General features: G+C 47.6%; 8 protein-coding genes across 8 annotated transcripts; 5 read left to right on the top strand and 3 right to left on the bottom strand.

Moving 5' to 3' along the window:
* Window positions 1-797: 797 nt before the first annotated feature.
* On the top strand, window positions 798-1,913 carry L228DRAFT_239692 (putative peptidyl-arginine deiminase family protein; the record flags this gene model as incomplete). Its single annotated transcript, XM_018331168.1, has 1 exon — window positions 798-1,913. One exon carries the CDS (start codon window positions 798-800, stop codon window positions 1,911-1,913), a length of 1,116 nt encoding a protein of 371 aa, XP_018187300.1.
* Window positions 1,914-1,955: 42 nt separating this feature from the next.
* Window positions 1,956-4,007, bottom strand: L228DRAFT_248472 (MFS general substrate transporter; the record flags this gene model as incomplete). The annotated part of the gene is made up of 5 exons (XM_018332859.1): window positions 1,956-2,797; window positions 2,873-3,401; window positions 3,465-3,665; window positions 3,728-3,813; window positions 3,903-4,007. The coding sequence occupies 5 exons, from the start codon at window positions 4,002-4,004 to the stop codon at window positions 2,162-2,164; spliced, it is 1,554 nt and encodes a 517-aa protein (XP_018187299.1). The 3' UTR covers window positions 1,956-2,161.
* Window positions 4,008-5,099: 1,092 nt separating this feature from the next.
* Window positions 5,100-6,614, top strand: L228DRAFT_269198 (MATE efflux family protein; the record flags this gene model as incomplete). Its single annotated transcript, XM_018335248.1, has 3 exons — window positions 5,100-6,335; window positions 6,386-6,474; window positions 6,533-6,614. 3 exons carry the CDS (start codon window positions 5,100-5,102, stop codon window positions 6,612-6,614), a joined length of 1,407 nt encoding a protein of 468 aa, XP_018187298.1.
* A 447-nt stretch (window positions 6,615-7,061) lies between these two features.
* On the top strand, window positions 7,062-14,332 carry L228DRAFT_269197 (amino acid adenylation; the record flags this gene model as incomplete). The annotated part of the gene is made up of 3 exons (XM_018335247.1): window positions 7,062-7,538; window positions 7,601-10,645; window positions 10,703-14,332. The coding sequence occupies 3 exons, from the start codon at window positions 7,062-7,064 to the stop codon at window positions 14,330-14,332; spliced, it is 7,152 nt and encodes a 2,383-aa protein (XP_018187297.1).
* A 533-nt stretch (window positions 14,333-14,865) lies between these two features.
* L228DRAFT_283871 (hypothetical protein) lies at window positions 14,866-15,574 on the top strand (the record flags this gene model as incomplete). Its single annotated transcript, XM_018336156.1, has 1 exon — window positions 14,866-15,574. Exon 1 carries the CDS (start codon window positions 14,897-14,899, stop codon window positions 15,572-15,574), a length of 678 nt encoding a protein of 225 aa, XP_018187296.1. The 5' UTR covers window positions 14,866-14,896.
* A 72-nt stretch (window positions 15,575-15,646) lies between these two features.
* Window positions 15,647-16,627, bottom strand: L228DRAFT_221752 (cell wall biogenesis protein-like protein Ecm15). The gene is made up of 5 exons (XM_018330280.1): window positions 16,593-16,627; window positions 16,296-16,488; window positions 16,073-16,178; window positions 15,907-16,009; window positions 15,647-15,817 (listed from the first exon to the last, which is right to left on the bottom strand). The coding sequence occupies exons 2-5, from the start codon at window positions 16,365-16,367 to the stop codon at window positions 15,745-15,747; spliced, it is 354 nt and encodes a 117-aa protein (XP_018187295.1). The 5' UTR covers window positions 16,368-16,488; window positions 16,593-16,627; the 3' UTR covers window positions 15,647-15,744.
* A 137-nt stretch (window positions 16,628-16,764) lies between these two features.
* Window positions 16,765-18,033, top strand: L228DRAFT_283869 (hypothetical protein; the record flags this gene model as incomplete). The annotated part of the gene is made up of 2 exons (XM_018336155.1): window positions 16,765-17,759; window positions 17,839-18,033. The coding sequence occupies exons 1-2, from the start codon at window positions 16,869-16,871 to the stop codon at window positions 18,031-18,033; spliced, it is 1,086 nt and encodes a 361-aa protein (XP_018187294.1). The 5' UTR covers window positions 16,765-16,868.
* L228DRAFT_221749 (yeats-domain-containing protein) lies at window positions 17,799-19,460 on the bottom strand. Its single transcript, XM_018330279.1, has 4 exons — window positions 19,273-19,460; window positions 19,192-19,216; window positions 18,937-19,110; window positions 17,799-18,851 (listed from the first exon to the last, which is right to left on the bottom strand). The coding sequence occupies exons 1-4, from the start codon at window positions 19,303-19,305 to the stop codon at window positions 18,283-18,285; spliced, it is 801 nt and encodes a 266-aa protein (XP_018187293.1). The 5' UTR covers window positions 19,306-19,460; the 3' UTR covers window positions 17,799-18,282.
* Between the last annotated feature and the right edge of the window lie 65 nt (window positions 19,461-19,525).

Here is a 19,525-nt window from a genome sequence, read left to right as displayed (position 1 = left end):
AATCTGTCAAACATCAGGAACGATATCTCTGCGTATCGTAGGTACTGTAGCTTACGCAACTGACTTAATCAACTTTGAAGGAAAGGCAAGGAGCGTTTGTAAGTCTTACCAAGCGAAAGGAACGAGGGAAACTTTCATCTGCCGGGATTAATTCCGAATGAACTTGCCGCAAAAGGGGAATCGTTCCGCGCTAATCGTCGGCATTCGAGCGCTCCTGGCGCTCCGCGCGGGAGTGAAAGACCGAATCACCGACAGGCCGACAAAGAATTGGTAATCAACCAATAACTTCAACTTTGACTACAAAGAGACAAATACGCTTCCGCTGAAGCAACACCCAAAGGGTAAGAGCACGTACTTTCTCAGATTGTATAAAGGTATAGGGACAGACAGTGGACCAGCTGTAGATGCAATTGCTATCTATAGCAGGGGAAATAAAAATAAGCTCACATTATTGACCCCAGTCCCTGACTAACGCTTATGAGGCTCAAGGGCACTTGGGCACGCCCTATGCCTAAGGCCATGTCATCCATGGTCGTTTACCATTCCAATTGACCCAATTCAAATGTGTGTACCTTATGTCTGGAAAAGTTATCTTTGCGATCCGAGAAGCTACACGCTTTGTTCTTGTTCATTTTCTAAAATTCCTTTCAAGTTCCATCAAAATACGTTTACTGCGTTATAATGCCAGCTCCTGATAGTGATTTTCAATTTGACATTGCCTCTTTTTTCATCTGTGCTTTTTTCTTTTCAAAATTTCGTTTCGTGAGGTCCTTTTACCTAGGGGGAAGAACAAAGCAATGGCTGCTGCTCGGCGTCTCTTCATGCCAGCGGAATGGACAAGACACTCCAGAACGCTAATGGCCATACCTGGCCTGGCTTCACAAACCTGGAACAAGACATTGCCCAAAGCAATCGAAGAAGTGACAAACGTTGCCAAGGCAGTATCTCTATTTGAGCCGGTCACTCTTCTCACAGGCTCTGCTCAAGTCGCCAGTACTCAGAAAAGCGTTCAAGACTGTGGGCGCTACGGTATTGATGTTGTCTCCTTGGACACGGATGGGTCCGACTCCGACCTGGACCCATGGATGCGAGATATCGCCCCGACATTCGTTTTCGGTAACCCCAGAAAGAAGCATGCTTTTACAAACAACGTCGATTCTGTTAACCCCTCTCAACTTGAATCCCGAGTCTTCGGTGTCGATTATAACTTCAATGGCTGGGGAGCGAAATACCCTACCTCCAGTAATACTTCATTGGCTCGAGTAGTTCTGGAAAGAATGAAGGTACCTCGGATCAAAGCCCCAGTCGTGGCTGAAGGCGGTGCGTTGGAAGTTGACGGTCAAGGCACCCTGCTGGCCACAGAAAGTTCTCTTGTGAATGCCAATAGAAACCCTGGAAAAGATCGCAGAACGGTCGAAGAGGGTCTGCAAGAAACCTTGGGCGTGTCAAAAGTAATATGGCTGCCAGGCGCTTCAGGAGCAGATGTTACTGACTGCCATATTGATGCGCTAGCACGTTTTGCTGAACCTGGCGTGATATTGCTGAGCAAGCCTGCATCATCACGTGCATCGGTTTGGTCAAAAGTGTACGAGGAGGCGCGTAGAGTTCTTTCGAATGCTCGAGATGCTCATGGCAGAAGCTTTCGGCTTGTGGATGTACACGAACCAGATGTGACCGGTATTGATGTTACAGATGGAGAGATGGTCGCGAGCTACGTCAACTACTATCTCGTGAACAACCAAGGGCTGATAGTTCCCAAGTTTGGGGTCTTAGACTACGATGCTCTTGCCGCTAAGACTCTGAGCGCAGCGTTCCCCACAAGACACATTGTACAGGTAGAAATTCGGGAATTAGCGTTTGCTGGAGGCGGTATTCATTGTATCACACAGCAAATTCCAGATCCTTTGACTTGAGTCTGACTCAATGGGGAAATTAAAAAAAGTAACATACTTCATCCCGAAACTCGAAAAATGAATTGATCTCAGAAGTAGAGATGAAAAAATTACGGACACACTAGGCTTCCTTATAATTTGTGTGCATTTTGCGCTCATACTTTCGTGGCGAGCCTATGCTATACCTGTCTTTACTTGGCCTTGACAGCGTATTAAGCTGTACAGAGAGTCTGTTTCCTTTATAATTTGCTGTCGAGAAAGAGAATAATCTATCCAGCAGCAGAAGACTTGATCGATCGTCTTTCAATAAAGATGCTTGTCAGAAGTACACAAGCAGCCACGGACACAGCAAGATAAAATGTCGATTTCAGAGCTTCATCATATTCCTTGGCAATCACTGACGCGTATTTGGCCAAACCCGACTTTTCCAGACTCGTGGCACCGGCATTGATAATAGCCTCCGGATTAACGTTGGGAGTCAACCTGGCGGCGCTTCGACGAAGTTGACTGAGAAAGAGACATTGTGCAACCCCCAACGACAGAGCCACTCCAAATTCTTGGGAAAACGTCATCAGAGCCAGTCCGATGGATGTATCAGCTTGGCTCAAGACGGTCTGTACAGCAATAAACGGGCCAGATATCGCTGCTCCGACCCCGAATCCAAGAAGAGCAAGGGTAGGGATCCAGAAGCTTGATCTGGTTTGCTCGTCAAAAAACACCATCATGATGGCACCAGCAAGCACCGTGACGCTGGCCGGTATCATGATTACGACGTAGTTCCCAAAATATGAGATTACAAATCCAGAAAGAATACTTGAAAGGAGAACAGCGACCACATTTGGCAAGATCATAATACCTGACTGAACAGGGCTCGCCCCTTTAACTACTTGGAACCACATGGGAAGCTGTTCAAAGGCATATATGTTAGTAGACCTAGATAGCATTCCAACCAAACAAATGAAAAAACATGGGTGACTAACGTAGTACGAGCTGACGCCATTTACAGCCTGAAGAGCCAAGCTATATAGGGCCCCAAAAAAGATTGACCGCTGCCTCACGATCCTCAGTGGGAGCATGGCATGATCCTTCCTTTTGATCTGGATTAGAATGAAAGTCAGGAAGAAGACCGGCGATAATGTTAGGAGGACAATGACACGTTCATTGCTCCATCGATATTTGTCGCCTCCCCATTGGAGCGGAAGCAGAAGACAGACAATGGCCGCCGCAAAAAGGGTCATTCCAAGGAAATCCAACTCCTTGATCTTCTGCAGCCTATTAGCGTTTGATTCGTTTGATCTGCCCCCCTCGGGCAGCCGAAGCACCAAGAGAATAACCGCCGCCGGAGCTACAGCTAGAATAACATTGATGTAGAAACACCATCGCCATGACAGTGATGAGGTTATGGCACCTCCTATCACGGGTGCAACGGCGGTCGCAAAAAACTCGCTGGCACCTATCCCGCCAACATAGATGGGGCGCTGTGCCAATGGGCGGGTGAGGGCAATAATGCTGTAAAAGCGTCAGCTGCGTACAAGTCATTCCTTTAGATGCGTTCCAGCGCAGAGCACTGACACCATGCAACCTTGGCTGATGCCTGAGAAACCAAATCCGCTGACAGCCCGGCCGGCGATGAAGGCGGCTGATGAGGGAGCCGCCCCGGACAAGAGGGCTCCAGCTTCGAAGAAAATGAGATGAACCAGGAAAGCCCATTTGACCGAGAAATGGTCAAACAGCCGTCCTTGAATGAGCTGTGACATGCACGAAGCAAGGCGGCTGTCCGAAAAGAATCAGCACTATGATACTTCTCTTTTGCTTCTTTGTCCCGGACGACTTACAAGGCCGAGCCATACCAGCCAATGTCGGCGACCGATCCGAAGTCATCTGAGATTTTAGGAATTGCAGTTGTGATAATGGTTGCATCCTACCGTGCACAGAGCGAATACGTTAATGCCATCTCGCTTCTATCATGGGGCCAATCGTCCCCTTGGGTAGCACTTTGCGACTCCTCACCAGGCCCAAGAGAAAAACACACATGATCAATGAGGCTGTGATGCAAATCAACTGAAGACCCTTGGGATATATGGGGCCATCCTCAACTGGGACAGCGCCCATCAACGGCGCACTTCCGTCCCTCACAGCCAGCTCCACATCCTGGCCCTTGATCCGACCATCGTGAATTGTTGGGGATTGGGCATCAGCCATCGTTGCAGCAAAGTCGCTTTTTGCGTCTCGCAAACCGAAAGATGAAGTGCGCAAGAGGGAGAAACTCGATCAGGGCGACATGCAAAGCAAAGGGCCACGGAGTGAGCCCCGGGATTGTTACTCCACACGTAGCTGGTACTTGCACCTTGAATTTTCCTCATCTACACAAACGGAGTCATCTTCGCTCTCGGGCATAAGGCTGCTCTTTTAGGCAGGTCTTTCACCAAAGACAGTTCATAGATTAACGAAAGACTAGGGGATCCTGACACCATCACGGCTCAGCCCCAAGCTGCCGTCGCAATTGGGCGCAAAGCCGAATCGGAATTCCGTGTTGCTTGCGCTTCGTTGACGCTACGTTCCGGCCGATGCGGGGGACGCTGAGCAGGGGGGTTTATTGGTTTACTTTGGGTGCACGTACAACCCCCGGTTCTCCACCGGCTCCTCAATTTTTCCACAGACCAAGCGGGAGCTATTCGATGCTTGATACTTTGCATATGGTGCCAGCTAACGGGCCCCACCGAACCCTCTTCTACGCAGTAGAGGGTTCAGTGGGGTAGGCGGTTACCAGCTTCCTCATCCTCGCTTTCGCGGTCTTCCACCCGACGTAGGTCATCATCCTATGATCGCCATGAATGATGCAATCAACATTTGTCGCCATGCTGAAGTCGCTCCGGTTGGCTCTGGCAATGTGAAATGATGTGATTCTTCCTATCGAAGCACAAGCACCGGCCTAGACCAAGCTGCGCGGGAGCTATTGACTCTAAAGACGTGCTGTATTAGCAGCAAGGCACTGTTCTGTACTAACAGTCTGCAGGTATTTGACCCGCCCATATATCATAATGTTGATGCCTCCACCTCACAGGGATGATATGCCCTTGCCGTGCTCTCGGCCTACTGTGGAGAGAAGCTTAAATCCGCAATGAAAGTAAGCAATCGTCGGATGGCTCATCAAAGTTTGCTCCATTCCGCCCTTTCAAGTGAATTGCTTCTGATTCTTCGAGCCAGATGGCCAACACAGAAAGAGAACCACTGGTCCGCAGCCCCCAGGGGGCAAATCCAGTCGAAAGTCATGTGGCGAGTATTTGGGTCCAGGAGACGAAAACGTTGATCATTACGTCAAGTTGGCTGGTTCTGGTCTCATACCTGCAGTATTCATTCCAATTTATCGGCTTGCTATTTGCGGCGCAATTCAAACCGTTGGAAATGGCAGCAATCGGTCTGGGGGCAAGTATTGCCAACATTACCGGTTATGCGATCTATCAAGGATTGTCAACAGCGCTGGACACCCTCTGTACGCGAGCCTTCGGATCTGGTCACCAGGAGGAGGTTGGTTGCCATTTACAACGTATGATTTTACTCCTATGGGCAGTGACCATGCCCATTGGTCTTGCTTGGTGCTATAGTTCCTCTATACTCAGCTTGCTTGTCTCCCGGGATGTCTCCGAGCTGACTTGCGGCTATCTGCGTATTGTTTTGCTCGGTGCGCCTGGACATGCTGCTTTTGAGGCTGGAAAACGCTTCGTTCACGCTCAGGGTATCTTCCGAGCCTCCTTCACGGTCCTCTTGGTTGGAGCGCTTGCAAATGCATTCTTCCATTGGGTGCTGGTCTCCAAGCTAAAGTGGGGTTTCTTCGGGGTACCTGTCGCCACTGCCATGACCGACAATCTGCTCCCGTTTGGCCTTGCGCTGTACGTTGCTTACGTTGATGGTTCGGAGTGCTGGCCGAGGCTATCGAAGGCCGTTTTAACTAACTGGGGTCCCATGCTGCAGCTGGGTCTCCCAGGGTGTGCCATGGTATTGGCAGAATTTCTTTCCTTTGAAATGTTGACCCTAGGTGCAGGAAAGATGAGCGATCTATACCTCGCGGCCCAGAGTGTGCTGAGTGGTGCGAATTCGATGGCTTTCCAGCTGCCTTTTTCAATTAGCCTCTCCACTTCTGTGCGCACTGGCTATCTCATCGGACAGAAAGATCCCAAACGTGCCAGGATTCAGGCTACCGCTGCGCTTGTTCTTTCTAGCATTGTGGGCCTCATCAACATGACGGTGTTATTAGCATTTAGATTCCAGATTACAAGGTTACTGTCCCCACACAAGGACGTACAATTGCTAGCTGCCAATAGCATGCCCTTATGTGCAGTATTACAGATTGCCTATGCACTTGCAGAATGTTGCAATGGCCTAGTAAGAGGCCTTGGCCTACAAAAGGTAGCGAGTTTGCTTGCATTGGCATGCTACTACCTGGTGAGTATTGTCTCCCAATCTCAACTTGCCATCTGCTAACGACTCTCCAGGTTGGACTGCCACTATCATTTGTCATGGGTTTTGTTGCTCGTCTGGGTCTCTCTGGCCTCTGGAGCGGTTCTCTGATAGGAACATCGTTGTAGGTCTACCTCATTTTACATCCACAAGGTAGAACCCTGTTCGCTGACTTGTTACAGGTTTGCAGCGATTTCAATCATTTTCGTACTCGTGACAAATTTTGACAGTGTAATCCGATTAGCACTTGCCTCACATCTTTAAAATGCAAAATACTCGTCTGAAATTGCCTACACAGCTCTTAGAATTAACGAAGGACGTGGGTCTATCAAGGGACTCTCTTTGAAACGCGCTTGGCATCGTTCACTTCGCATCACGACTGGCGCACCGGACACTATTCTGCAATTTTGGCTTATGTACAGATTTGAAGATCAAATTGCAATGGCTGTGACGCGTCCTCTCGTTCCCTGTGGTTCTGGCATTATGCTTTACTTCTGTACCTAGTTACCCCCTGGTCTACCCCTCTTCTAATCGGGTCATATTTGTGCATCCCTGGGAAGGTACTATTGTGCTCTCTAAGTTCGAAGTTCTTAAGGAGCTTAAGTACATCTACGGACAACATTCTATTGTCTGGTAAAAATCTTCACATTTCAGACCAAACTACCTAGCAAACTTTCTTTTGTTTCTTTTCATACATCTTATTTATTCAACATGCCTAAATTGTCAAGCGTTGAGGATTTAGCAAGTTGGGAGCCGTCTATTGTCTTTGCAGACAGAGGCAGTCATGACAATAATGGTCGATGGAATATTATTTCACAAAAAAACCGCTTTAGCATTGCATCTCTCGAAGCCATCTGCACTACATACAACGTATCGATCATAGATACTTTGCAGGGCCTTTGGGCATTGGTTATAAGTACCTTCTCCAACAATGATGAAATCTGCTCAGGCTTTATCTCAGATTCAGTGGCAACAATTTACCACTGTAAACTTGAGACGTCTGTTCCAGTTGCCAATGTTGGGAATGCAATTGACACCTGGGACCCTTCTATTTTGCATTTTCCGGAAAAAGAAGACCAGTCTAGTAACTATACTGTTACATTGGTCAATCTATTCGATACAGCGCTGGAAATTAGTCTGGTGTTCACGGGCTCTAGCAGTCTGAAGAAGGCCCCCTTGCCATTGATTGTATGTCCAAGTCCGATCCTCCGTCCAAATTACAGCAGGCAGAATTAACACAAGCTATTCAGAATCCTCTGAAGCTGTACGCAAGCATATCTCTTTCAGATAATACAATATCTACATTTTACCAGTCGGCACTTGTTTCACACTTTCAGGCCGAGAATATAGCTTTGACTTTCCAGAAAGTCATCGAGAGCTTCTTCCAGACACCTGGAATTCCCATTAAGGATCTTGATTTGATAAGTTATCATGGGAGAGCAACAATTTTGCAGTGGAACAAGGCGCTCTTACCATCAATTCATGCATGCATTCATGAAATCATTCACCAACATTCCTTGGCACATCCTCACGCCCTTGCAATCTCCTCGTGGGATGGACAATTTTCCTACCAGGAGCTGGATCGGGTTTCGACGTGCCTTGCAGCTCAACTGAAAAGCTATGGAGTCAAAGAGGAAGTTATCGTTCCTTTCTGCTTCAACAAATCGCGCTGGGCCATCGTCGCTATGCTCGCAACCCTGAAAGCTGGGGGTGCATCTGTAGCACTCAGCCCTGAGTATCCGAATGATCGGATATCACACATTGTTCACTTAACAAATGCATCTCTTGTGCTTTCGGATTCGGAAAATGCAGATCATGTCGGGGACTCAGCGGCAGAAGTCGCCGTCGTCGTGGTCGACGAAGATTTAATCTCCAGGCTTCAGGAACCAAGAGAAGCATCGGGAAGCCCCTGTACACCCAGCAATGCTGCTTTCATTCAATTCACATCGGGAACGACTGGAAATCCGAAAGGCATTGTTTTGGAACATGGTGCATTTCTGACCAGCATGGTCGCCCAGCATAGGGATATGCACATTCATAAGCATTCTCGTGTTCTTCAATTTGCAGCGTACACTTTTGATGCCAGCTTACAGGAGATCTTCGGAGCACTTACTGCCGGGGGATGCGTATGTATACCTTCAGAGCACCAACGGCTGAACAATATCGGTGAGACGATCAAGAGAATGCAGGCAAGCTGGGTCTTCATGACACCGCTATTTGCAAAAACAATTCACCCCTCGGATGTGGTCAGTGTGGAGACGATGGTGATCGGGGGCGAAGTTACACCAAAGAGTGTCATCAACGACTTCGCCCCAAAGCTCCGTCTGTTGAATGGCTATGGACCGTCAGAATGTAGCATTGCCAGCTCGGTCAATAACTTCAGTATGGCAGCTAATCCGGATGCGGAGAATATTGGAAACCCCATGCAAAGTTGTAACTTCTGGGTTGTTTCTCCTCGAAATCCCGACCGCTTAGCCCCTGTTGGAGCTATCGGTGAGCTGGTGATCCAAGGGCCAATCCTTGCAAGGGAATATCTGAAGAATGTTGATGCAACAAAAAGGTCGTTCCAGTCACCGGCTTGGCTGGACTCCTTCAGTGCAATGCATCCAAAAAGGGTTTATAATACGGGAGATTTGGTACGCTATCAATCTGACGGGTCATTGCAATTTGTCGGACGAAACGACTCGCAAGTGAAGGTGACGGGCCGCAGAGTCGATCTGAAAGAAACCGAATTTCACCTATCTTGCAACTTGCCCGATGAAATGGCGGCAGCCGTCAATTTTCTGCCGCTTCAGACCGGTGATGGAGAGAAAAAGGCGTTGGTTGCCTTTTACTGGCCAAAGAAGTTGGTCGATGGACCTGCTACAAAAATTTCCGTTGAGGTGCTACCTGTCTCGCTGGATAGGAGAGAATTAGCACAGGGTTTATCCCAACAGCTGAAACAGGCCTTACCTTCGTATATGATTCCAAACTTTTACATTCCTCTCTCCACGATTCCATTGACCTTGTCAGGGAAACTGGACCATCGACAACTAAAGTCACTATTTGTTGGGTTGTCGAATGCAGAATTAGGTGCATACTCACCCGCTACAATTGTAAAAGAAAAGCCACAGAACAAGATAGAGGAAGTCCTTCGGAGTTTTTGGGCAGAGGTGCTCGGTCTTGATCTGGAGACGATCGGTACCAACGACAACTTCTTTGAGCTTGGTGGCGAGTCAATTGCAGCCATCCGTCTTTCTACCATTGCTCATGCAAACGGATTGCATCTTACCACTTCTGATATCCTCAGTTGTCCGGAATTTAAGCTACAGGCTCAAATTCTCTACGACAGGAGCGAGAACCAGGACGAGCCTTCGGGGAATAAATCTCCTCTGTTATTCGATGACGAGGGGTACATTTCAGCTACTGTATCAAAAGGAAACTCTCACCAAACACCAAGCTGGTCTCGCCTTTGTGAGAAAATCAGTAACGAGTGGAGACTGGACCAAACCAGCATCCTCGACATATATCCATGTAGTCCTATGCAAAAAGGATTACTTGCACTGACTACCCGAGAGTCAAAAACCAAGACATTGCAGAAGATATATTCTCTATCAAAGAAAATTGATATAGCTCGTTTTCAATATGCCTGGGAGCGAATAGTTGCCCAGAATGACATCTTTCGAACTCGGATTGTCTTTACGTCAAACAATAACCAACTTTTTCAGGTTTTGTTAGATGAACATATTACCTGGAATACATCTGAAAATTTAAAAGAGTATCTTCACCAAGATATGAGCAAGCCGTTTGGCTATGGAACACCTCTTGTCCGCCTTGCACTTTTTCCTAATGGAGAAGAAGGACATTACTTTGTATGGAGTGCTCAGCATGCAGTTTATGATGGTTGGAGTGACTTGAGGGTCATTGAGCTACTTTCTACACTATATCACGGCCAAAATGTTCCGAAGAGTTTACCATTCCGGGAATTTATTGACTATGTAAACACAGCTCAGACAGTTGAAGCACATCAATTTTGGAAAAGTCAGCTTGACCGGTTTCAAGGCTCCGAGTTCCCAAAACTACCTCATCCAGATTACTGGCCATTGGCACAAGATGTTGTCCATCATAAGATTAATTTGCCAAGGATTGCAGGAGTAAATGTTACAGTTGCGACTTTACTTCGTGCTGCCTGGGCCATTGTGATCAGACAATATACTGGCTCAACAGACGTTTGCTTTGGAACAGTACAGACCGGCCGCACTGGATCGTTGCCTGGGATTGCAAATCTAGTTGGGCCAACAATTACAGTTGCACCAGTACGAATTTGCTGGGCCGATTCAACGCCAGTCATATAATTCTTAAATGATGTACAGCGTCAGAGCATTGAGATGATTCCGTTTGAGCATACAGGCATTCAGTCTATCAGGACTCTGAGCTCTGATTGTACTACCGCGTGCATGTTCCAAAGCTTATTTCTTGTCCAGCCGGAGCCGGAGCAGCCTCGACTCCTTGACGGAATGCAACTTCTCGGGAAAAATGACACAGAAATGCCTAGTTATCTTCTCTCTCTGGAGATTACTCTACAATCAGGGTATGCATCCGTGGTAGCGGTCTACGATTCTGATGTCTTGGACCATTCAGAGGTTGAGCAGATATTGTACCAGCTCGAGCACACAGTGCATCAAATCAGTGAAAACTTGAGAGATAGTGCGCTTGGAGATTTAGGACAATTGAATCCCCGGGATCTTGAGCGCCTTTGCTCATGGAATGCAACCGATCTCGAGCCAGTACAGGAATGTGTTCACTGGGCAATAGTGCGTCAAATGCATTCAAGACCAAATGCTCCTGCAATCTGCTACGATAACGGAAAGGAGTTGACCTATGGTCAGCTGGACCGACTAACCTCAGCTCTTGCAGAATATTTGCGCAGCCTCGGCGTCGGACCAGAAAGCATTGTTCCATTTTGTTTTGAGAAGTCGCTTTGGGCTATTGTTGCTGTGGTATCGATTCCACGAGCTGGAGGGGCCTGTGCAGCGCTGGAACCTACCCATCCCCCTGGCCGTTTGTCACAAATCATCGAAGGCACGAATGCCTCAATTATACTGGCTTCGTCTCTGCAGCTCGGAAAACTGGAGGCTTACGAGAAACGTGTTGTTTGCATTGATCATGCATTCATGGAGACCATCTCCACAGCGTCTGTAAATGACCCCGGACCAACATTGCCTTCGAATGCAGCATTTGTTGTCTTTACATCTGGAAGTACAGGTGTGCCGAAAGGTATCGTGCTAGAGCACTCATCAGTAGTGTCCACTTCACGAGCAAACGGTAGAGACTTGGAGCTAAATTCCTCCTCAAGGGTTCTGCAATTTGCTGCCTTTGCCTTTGATGTTTACATAGAAGACATATGTATATCGCTCATGTATGGCGCTTGTATTTGTGTCCTGGCTGAGCAAGACCGCCTCGACAATCTGCCTCAAGCAATCAAGTCGATGAAGGTCACCTGGGCTGACCTGACTCCTTCGGTTGTTAGGATGATTGAGCCGGAACAAGTTCCTGATCTCCAGACGCTTGTCCTTGGTGGGGAGCTGCTAACTGAAGAAGTGATCGATCGATGGGCGGGTAAAGTACACTTGTTCAACACTTACGGGCCTGCAGAATGTACCATATTTTCTACCGTAACGGCAGCGCTTGACAAGAAGGCTCACGGTGTCAACATTGGTCGCCCAGTCGGATGTCACATCTGGATTACTGACCAGAACAACCTTCAACAGCTGCTCCCTGTGGGCTCTGTTGGAGAGATGATAATTGAAGGACCGAATGTTGCGCGTGGCTATCTCAATGACCCAGTTAAAACTAGAGAAAGTTTCGTTGAAGACCTTGCTTGGGCAAACCGCGGTCCTCAAGGGCGACGCTTTTACAGGACGGGCGATTTGGGTCGGTTTCGAGGAGATGGAACTCTGGAAATCTTCGGCCGCAAAGACTCGCAAGTCAAATTTCATGGTCAGCGCTTTGAATTGGGGGAGATTGAACACCACGCCGCTGTCCATTCAGCAGAAGACGCCACAATTGCGGTAGAACTTGTACACTTTGAAAATCGCACGTCTGCACTCCTCGTCTCGTTTCAAGGGATTCGAAAACATGTTCGCTCTGTCCAGGACGAAGATTGGAAAACCAACGCATTGCTACCCCCTACACTCCAGACAAAGTATAATTCCTTGGACTTGCAAAAGCAACTCAGCAAGTCGCTACCATCATACATGGTTCCAACGGTCTACATTTCACTGCTCTTTATGCCTATAACCCCTTCAGGCAAGGTGGACCGGAAATCCCTCCAGAGACTTGTGAAATCTTTGTCTCCTTCACAATTCAACGACTATTCTTTGGCAAGCGTGCAGAAGGACAAGCCAGCACAAGCAAATGAAATCCTTCTACAGGGATTGTGGGCCGAGGTCATTGGTATCGAGCAAGATTCGATTGGTGTCAACGACAGCTTCTTTCGCGTTGGCGGAGATTCCATTTCAGCCATGCGGCTAGTCAAAGCTCTCCAGCCCCTTGGCTGGCAGCTATCTGTTTCTGACATATTCCGACACCCTATTCTGTTTGACATGACCACGGAACTGAAACAAGTGGCTGAGCAGGCCAGCGTTGTTGCAGCAGCTGTCCATGCACGGGAGGTCGTTGATGACGTCTATCAGCACTGGGGCATTGACCCGGATTCCATTCAAGATATATATCCGTGCACACCACTGCAGAAAGACATGATTTATCTAACTAAAGCGCATAGAGTCGCCAACACTCTTCATCAAGTCTTTCACCTATCGGCCCAAGTCGATATCCCGCGCTTTCAGGCCGCTTGGACACAAGTTGTTGCGAATCACCCAATTTTCAGGACAAGAATTGTCACTGGCAGAGACGGAGACCTCCTCCAAGTTGTGCTCAACCGACCACTGGAGTGGGAGACTGCGGAAAGTCTGGCCGACTATTCCGCCTCTTTGAAAACATTCTCGTTCGACTTCGGAAAGCCTCTGGTGCGCCTGGTGCTCATTTCAGATCCCGAAGATTCGCGGGGCCATTACTTTGTATGGAGTGCCCATCACTCGACCTATGATGGATGGAGCATTCCACGCACGCTCGGCCTAGTGTCGAGACTTTACCGCAACAAAAGCTTCTCACACCTTTATCAACCCTTCCGTCCTCTAGTCGAATACATTGAAGGATCCAAGTCTGACGAAAGCCGATCATTCTGGAAGACTGCTCTTCGTGGCAGTAGTGTCTCCAGCATTATATTCCCTGCACTTCCTCAAGAAGATTACAGGCCTTTAACAACTGATATCGCCGAGCACGAAATCTCCGTTTTATCTCGGTCCGCCAGCGATATCACTATGGCGAGTATCATTCAAGGAGCCTTGGCACTTGTAATTGGCAGTCGAACTCAAAAAAGGGACTTAACATTTGGTCTCATCAAGACTGGCCGAATAGGCATACCCGTGCCCGACATTGAAGATATTGCCGGCCCAGCTATCACGCTGGTCCCAGCCAGAATTCGATGGGAAGAAAATACTTATTGTACTCCTGGTGACCCGACATCGATGCGGGCGTTTTTGCTCGACATCCAGGCCCACCACAGCGAGTCTCTCCCTCATGATCATATCGGCTGCCACGAAATCGCTACGCTGGATAATGATTGTCATCACGCGTGTTCCTTCCAGACGCTGCTTATCATTCAGCCCCCGCGCGCTGATCACAGTATTATCGATGGCGTGACAACTATGACATCGATTGGCAGAGAACTTTTGAACTATGGACTTTCTATTGAGTGCCGGCTTGGCCATTCCCACATTTTCCTCCATGCTGATTTTGATCCGGCGGTTTTACCCAAAAGCACAGTCATCTCCATTTTACATGAGCTTGGCAATACGATTTCTTGGCTGAGTTCTGATACTAGCTACACAAAGGTCCGAAATGGAGCAATTGAATTAAATAGTGTAGGTGTTTCTTGTTAAAATGCATATGCTACTCTCAATTTTTTGAGTTGAACTTTCTTTATGATTGTATACTTGCCAATTAGAATCTTAGATTAGGTATATTTATTTTGTTTGTTACGTGTCCACTCTAGTGAAAATAATATACTAAAATCCCCTGTCATTTATGTATAAGCCCCTAGTGCATCACATGAGCAAATGAACACAATATATGATAGCTGTTAAGTGTACAATGTCTTCCGACATGTAGTATAAAATTCCATTTTTACAAGCTCTCTAAGTGACCAAAACTACATTATCTGGCATAGATTGCATAAATTAAGGTGCACGTTTTGTTGTTGGTCCGCCGAAATAGGTCCGGTAATTCCCGCTGCTCCGCCAAAACCGTTGCCTGCTGAACAGTATTATTGATATGCGAATTCATGAACTCAAAATAAAATAATTTTTTGGACTCCCTTGCCTTTTGAAGTTCTTTCTGTAAAAAGACCCTTGTCCAAATATTTGGTCTTCACGACACTAAAAAAATTCTGCATCTCATACTATTTAATTCTTTCCGACGCAAGACAAAATAAACATAAAAGAAACATGTCTGCCGAGCAACCCCCTATTTCACCTCTGAACCAAAATGCTCAAGAGGCAGTCAATAATGTACCCAGAATTGTTCTTCGAGCTCCTAGCGTCCATGCTGGATCTCACCAAGCCGCCTCGCTCCCTGCTCCACCCATGGACTGGCTCTGCGGTACATGGACCGTGACGCATTCAACTTTGCCAATGTGGAAGTCCAAGCGCAATGTCAGGATAACATATACTGCCGTGCCTGCCGCCGCGCATTCCTCCAATACCCAAGCTACGGATCGACTAGACGATCTGGTCAGTTACCAATCGCTTTCTTCGACCAAAGTGAAGACCATCCACGGCATTGACAAGGCCAGCGGAGGAGCGCCAGCAGAAGGCAACGCTGCGTCGTGGGCCTGGGATTGGCGCGGAAAGGGCCCCTTGGCAATCGCATCTAGCCATTGGGAGATACTTGGATGGAGTGGAGCAGAAACAGATGACCCAAGAAAACAGTGGGCCGTGACGTATTTTGCAAAAACGCTGTTTACGCCTGCGGGAATTGACATTTATTGCCGGTCAAGCGAAGGCGTAAGCCCAGAGACATTAGTAGAATTAAAGGACGCTCTAGATCGCATCGATGATTCAGAGATAAAACAACTGGCATCGAGCATGTTTGAAGTAACGCGAGATGGTGCAAGGGATGAGTGATTGGAGGGGGGGAAGGGGGAAGTCAGCGAGTATTTTGGGCACAAAGGGAAAGCATATTTTAGTTGTATTAATCAGTCTAGAAATAGTATTTATTGAAGTATATCCTGCTATTGGACCGCTCTATGCCGAATTGTATACCTAGGAACAAAAAAAATGAAAAGGTGAAAAGGCTACTGCTTATCCGCAGCAAGGAGCTTGTTGACTGCTTCGACTTTCTGGGAGAAAGTCTGCTTCTTATCGATTCTGTAAAAAAGACTTAGCCATTGAAACACTTTGCCACAGTCATTTGTCTGTGATAATCAGTTTGAACTGACTGTCATTCGATAACTCACCTTGTGCCGACTCTGATATCAGTCTGCACTCTCGGGATGCCGTTTTTGTGGATGAGAGCATGAGCCTGACCAATAATCTTGAAGACTTCATCCCATGGCCCCTCTTTTCAATTCTCTATTAGAACAAAGATCTCTCTCTAATCACCGGAGGATCGTGAATACTCACCAACAGTAGTTCCAGCGGAATGCAGGGTGTACTCCAGCCCACACGTTGCCAACAGCCGCTGGACTTCTGCAATCTCTTTGGACACCGAGGCAGTCGGCGTTCCAATCTAAGGTCGCAATTAAAGTCAACTCAGCGTTCGAAAGACAGATATGCAATACAATCAAAATGTTCAAGAAACGCATAGCCCTTAGACGAGAAATCAGGGTTAGGCAGATGAACGTACAGGGACCAAGCAAAAGTCAGCTACGCAGAGCTCAGGGGTCTGAAGTGACGAATAATCCCGCGACGAAGCCATCCTTGCTGTAAGAGCGTATTTTGCTGAAAATATAAAAGGCCTTGAAGAGAAGCCAATTGCGGGCCGGTTTATAGATCTCAGGCCGTGTCTGGTCAGCAGATTAACAGCTGCGCAATTGCTGCTGCAATCAAGAAATTAGTACATGATCAATCGAATACAAGAATTATTTGCAGTTTAAATCTAAAACAGACATCCGTGGCATTGGCATTGATTGAAATTTCTCACCTTTCGTGGCGATTTGATATGGGGAAAAAGAACTCGCGATGGCGAAGTGGTGTCAGGTCCCCAAGTCGATAACGATTTGATCTAGCGCCAGTCGCACGCGGGGCCGTTCCATAGTGCCGCTACAGGCGGCATTGGTCGATACGACCACTCAGCATCTGACCGGTCCCCGCAACGGATCCATGGATTTGCTATTTTACCAATCGCCGAACTTTGTTTGCATTTGCACATTTTTATATTCAAATCCTACAGGTATTTAGGAGCATATAGATCTGATCCATGTCCGTTATAGATCTACCGCCGAATGCCACCCTGCAGTATCTGGCCGAGGGCGCCGCAAACATTGTCTACAAAATTGATATTCCCCCGCCAAGCCCAAGCTTCAATACATCCTCGGAAATAAACATAAATGAAAGAAGCTCGGAGATTGGTACTCCACCACCGAGCGAAATAACACCTTTATATTACGATCCAAAGCTTGATCGTGGGCTTCTACGACTTCGAAAGGCTCTGCCGTCAACAGTGCCTGTGGAACAGTCACATGCGCGATTCCATGATGTTTTCCGGGAGCTCTTTGAAGAAAGTGACCTTGTGAACCATGATCTCGTCAGGCTCCCGAAAGGCTTAATACAAAAATGCAATTCCAGGTTACGTTTGTATGAAGAGCGCGGATTGCGTCCTCAGAAACGGAGGGGCCTGTATCTCCAGGAATATGAGCAATACGGCATGCTGGTCAGTGATATGACGCCTCGAAAAGACCGCGGAGAGGTTTTAGTCGAGTTTAAGCCAAAATGGCTGGCTCAATCGCCTTCTGCGCCTTCGACTGCTCTACGATGCCGGACTTGCGCACTTCGGGCGAAGAGAAATGCTGCGCGGCGTGCAAAGAACGAGCCAGAAGAGAGATCCTTCTGTTCGTTGGATTTGACTTCTCGAGATCAAGAGACGATTGCACGCGCTGTGTCTTATGTGATTCCCAAAGACCTGGGAAACGTTCATACAGCAGATAAGTTGCGTCAACGACTCCTAGCGTTTTTCAAGAAAAGCACGCTCCTGCAGCGGTTGAAAGAGCTGCAAGAAGACCTCGATAAACGAGGTGTCCTGCAGGAAGATCCAACATCGGAAAAGTTCTTGATTGCTATGACAATAAGAGATTGTACCCTCTTTCTCAAGGTAATCCATTGCTGCTTTGTGAATATCTATATATATTCCGAAAATACCCTAATCAGGAATTGTTTTTTTTTTAATTTAGGTTAGTGCAGATGACGAGATACCTATCGAAGCTAGGATTGGAGATTTGGACCTCAAATCTCCAGATCAAGGCAAGGCAGACTATTGGCGAAGCCTTGAACGAGCCTTGATTGAACAAGGCTGGTATGATGCTTCGGAGAATGATCCTCGCTCTGATAAGTCACCCTGTCCAGGTCTGCTACTTACTAAGCCATAAACAAAGTCTACATGTTTATTGGAGGAGACCAGAAGTTGCCTTTGCCCGACTTGAAGTTTCTTGGGCATCCATCGCAAGTGTATTATCATGAATCGCAAATGGCTCTTAATCGGAGCCGTTATATTGTGGTATAGAACATTATTCAAACGAAATGGAAAATAGCCCACAATAATCTTACAAGCACTGCCTTTCTTAAACTCCTCTTCAACGCCTCAAAGAACCATTTTTCAAGCCAGCCATTGAACCATTTTACTTCTTCTTGACCACAACAATACCTTCTGTTTGCCGTAGCGTCTCTAGGGTCTTCTCTCGTTCTGTCAACTTCTTCTTCTCCTGATCGACCATCTGCTCCACGGTCTTGATGGCTTCCTTCATCCTGTCTAACTCTTGCCGCTCCGTCTGCCGACTATACGGGTTACCTGCTGTCGGAGTATCGGGTATCTCTGCGGTTCTTGTACCCTGGCCTTGCCCAGCTTGGCCTGCACCTCCGCGCGCAGCGGACGCTTGTTTTGAGCTCTTGCTGCCTCCCTTCCCTTTCGTCCCTCCTTGCTGGGCAGAAGATGCGCCTCCATTACCCGTAAGTATATCGTAAAACTGCTCGACGGGTTCATTGAACACGACTTCCTCGTAATTTTGCGAAATGATAGGCGTGCGGCTTTCCTTCTCCTGCTCGGCATTTGGTCCGTACGGATGTAGTTTCAAAGCGTGCCAAAGAGTTTGCGGCTTTTCGTTCGATTCCGGAACAAAGTGAAGCTTTATTTGAATCTCAAATTCACCCCATCCGGTTTCGCTGACTTCGAAAGGTGGTCCTTCAACGGCTAGAAGGTAGATCAGCATGTCGTTGTCCACGGCTGGCTCGAGCCTTGAGGCCTAAATAAAAGAGAGTACTAGGCTAAAACGTACTTCGTAATGCATTCGCATATGTCTCGTGCAGTTTAAATTGCACCTTCTTTAGCCAATACGAAATATCCTCATCATCGACGCCTCGAACCCAGACCGTCCATTGGTGAGTGTGCTCCGGAGGAAGATTTGGCGGTTTCTTGTTTGGATCAATAGGTCGGGCAATGCTTCCAAAAACTATTATTTAGTGCCGCTGTCAGTTAATGCTATAGTGTTGCTAGAGCACCCATTGGAAGGGAAGAGCTGCGATGTACATACCAAATGGCCGATATACTGAGACGCCCTGTGCAATTACAGTCAGTGCGGGCGGAAAGGTGGAAGACTATACACGTTACGTACCTTGACACGTTTCGTACCAGCCGGTGCGGGCATTTTATCTCGAGCCTTTTGCCCTGGAGTATCTCTCGAGCTTGTGTGGGATGGTCAGAGAGCTCCGGCCGAAACTCTGGGTTAACTTTCGCGCAGAGGCTCCGTTGTTCCCCGGAGCATGCGATCGGAGCCAACGACCCCTCTGACCTCCCGATTTACGTGTCTTATCTGATCCAGCACAGACCAAAACCAGATTAGATCGAAATGCAGAAGGCAGCTAAGC

This window comes from Xylona heveae (genome assembly GCF_001619985.1).
Source record: "Xylona heveae TC161 unplaced genomic scaffold L228scaffold_7, whole genome shotgun sequence".
NCBI lineage: Eukaryota > Fungi > Ascomycota > Xylonomycetes > Xylonales > Xylonaceae > Xylona > Xylona heveae.
Note: the sequence above shows the minus strand (reverse complement) of the source record. Positions and strands in the feature narration are given on the sequence as shown.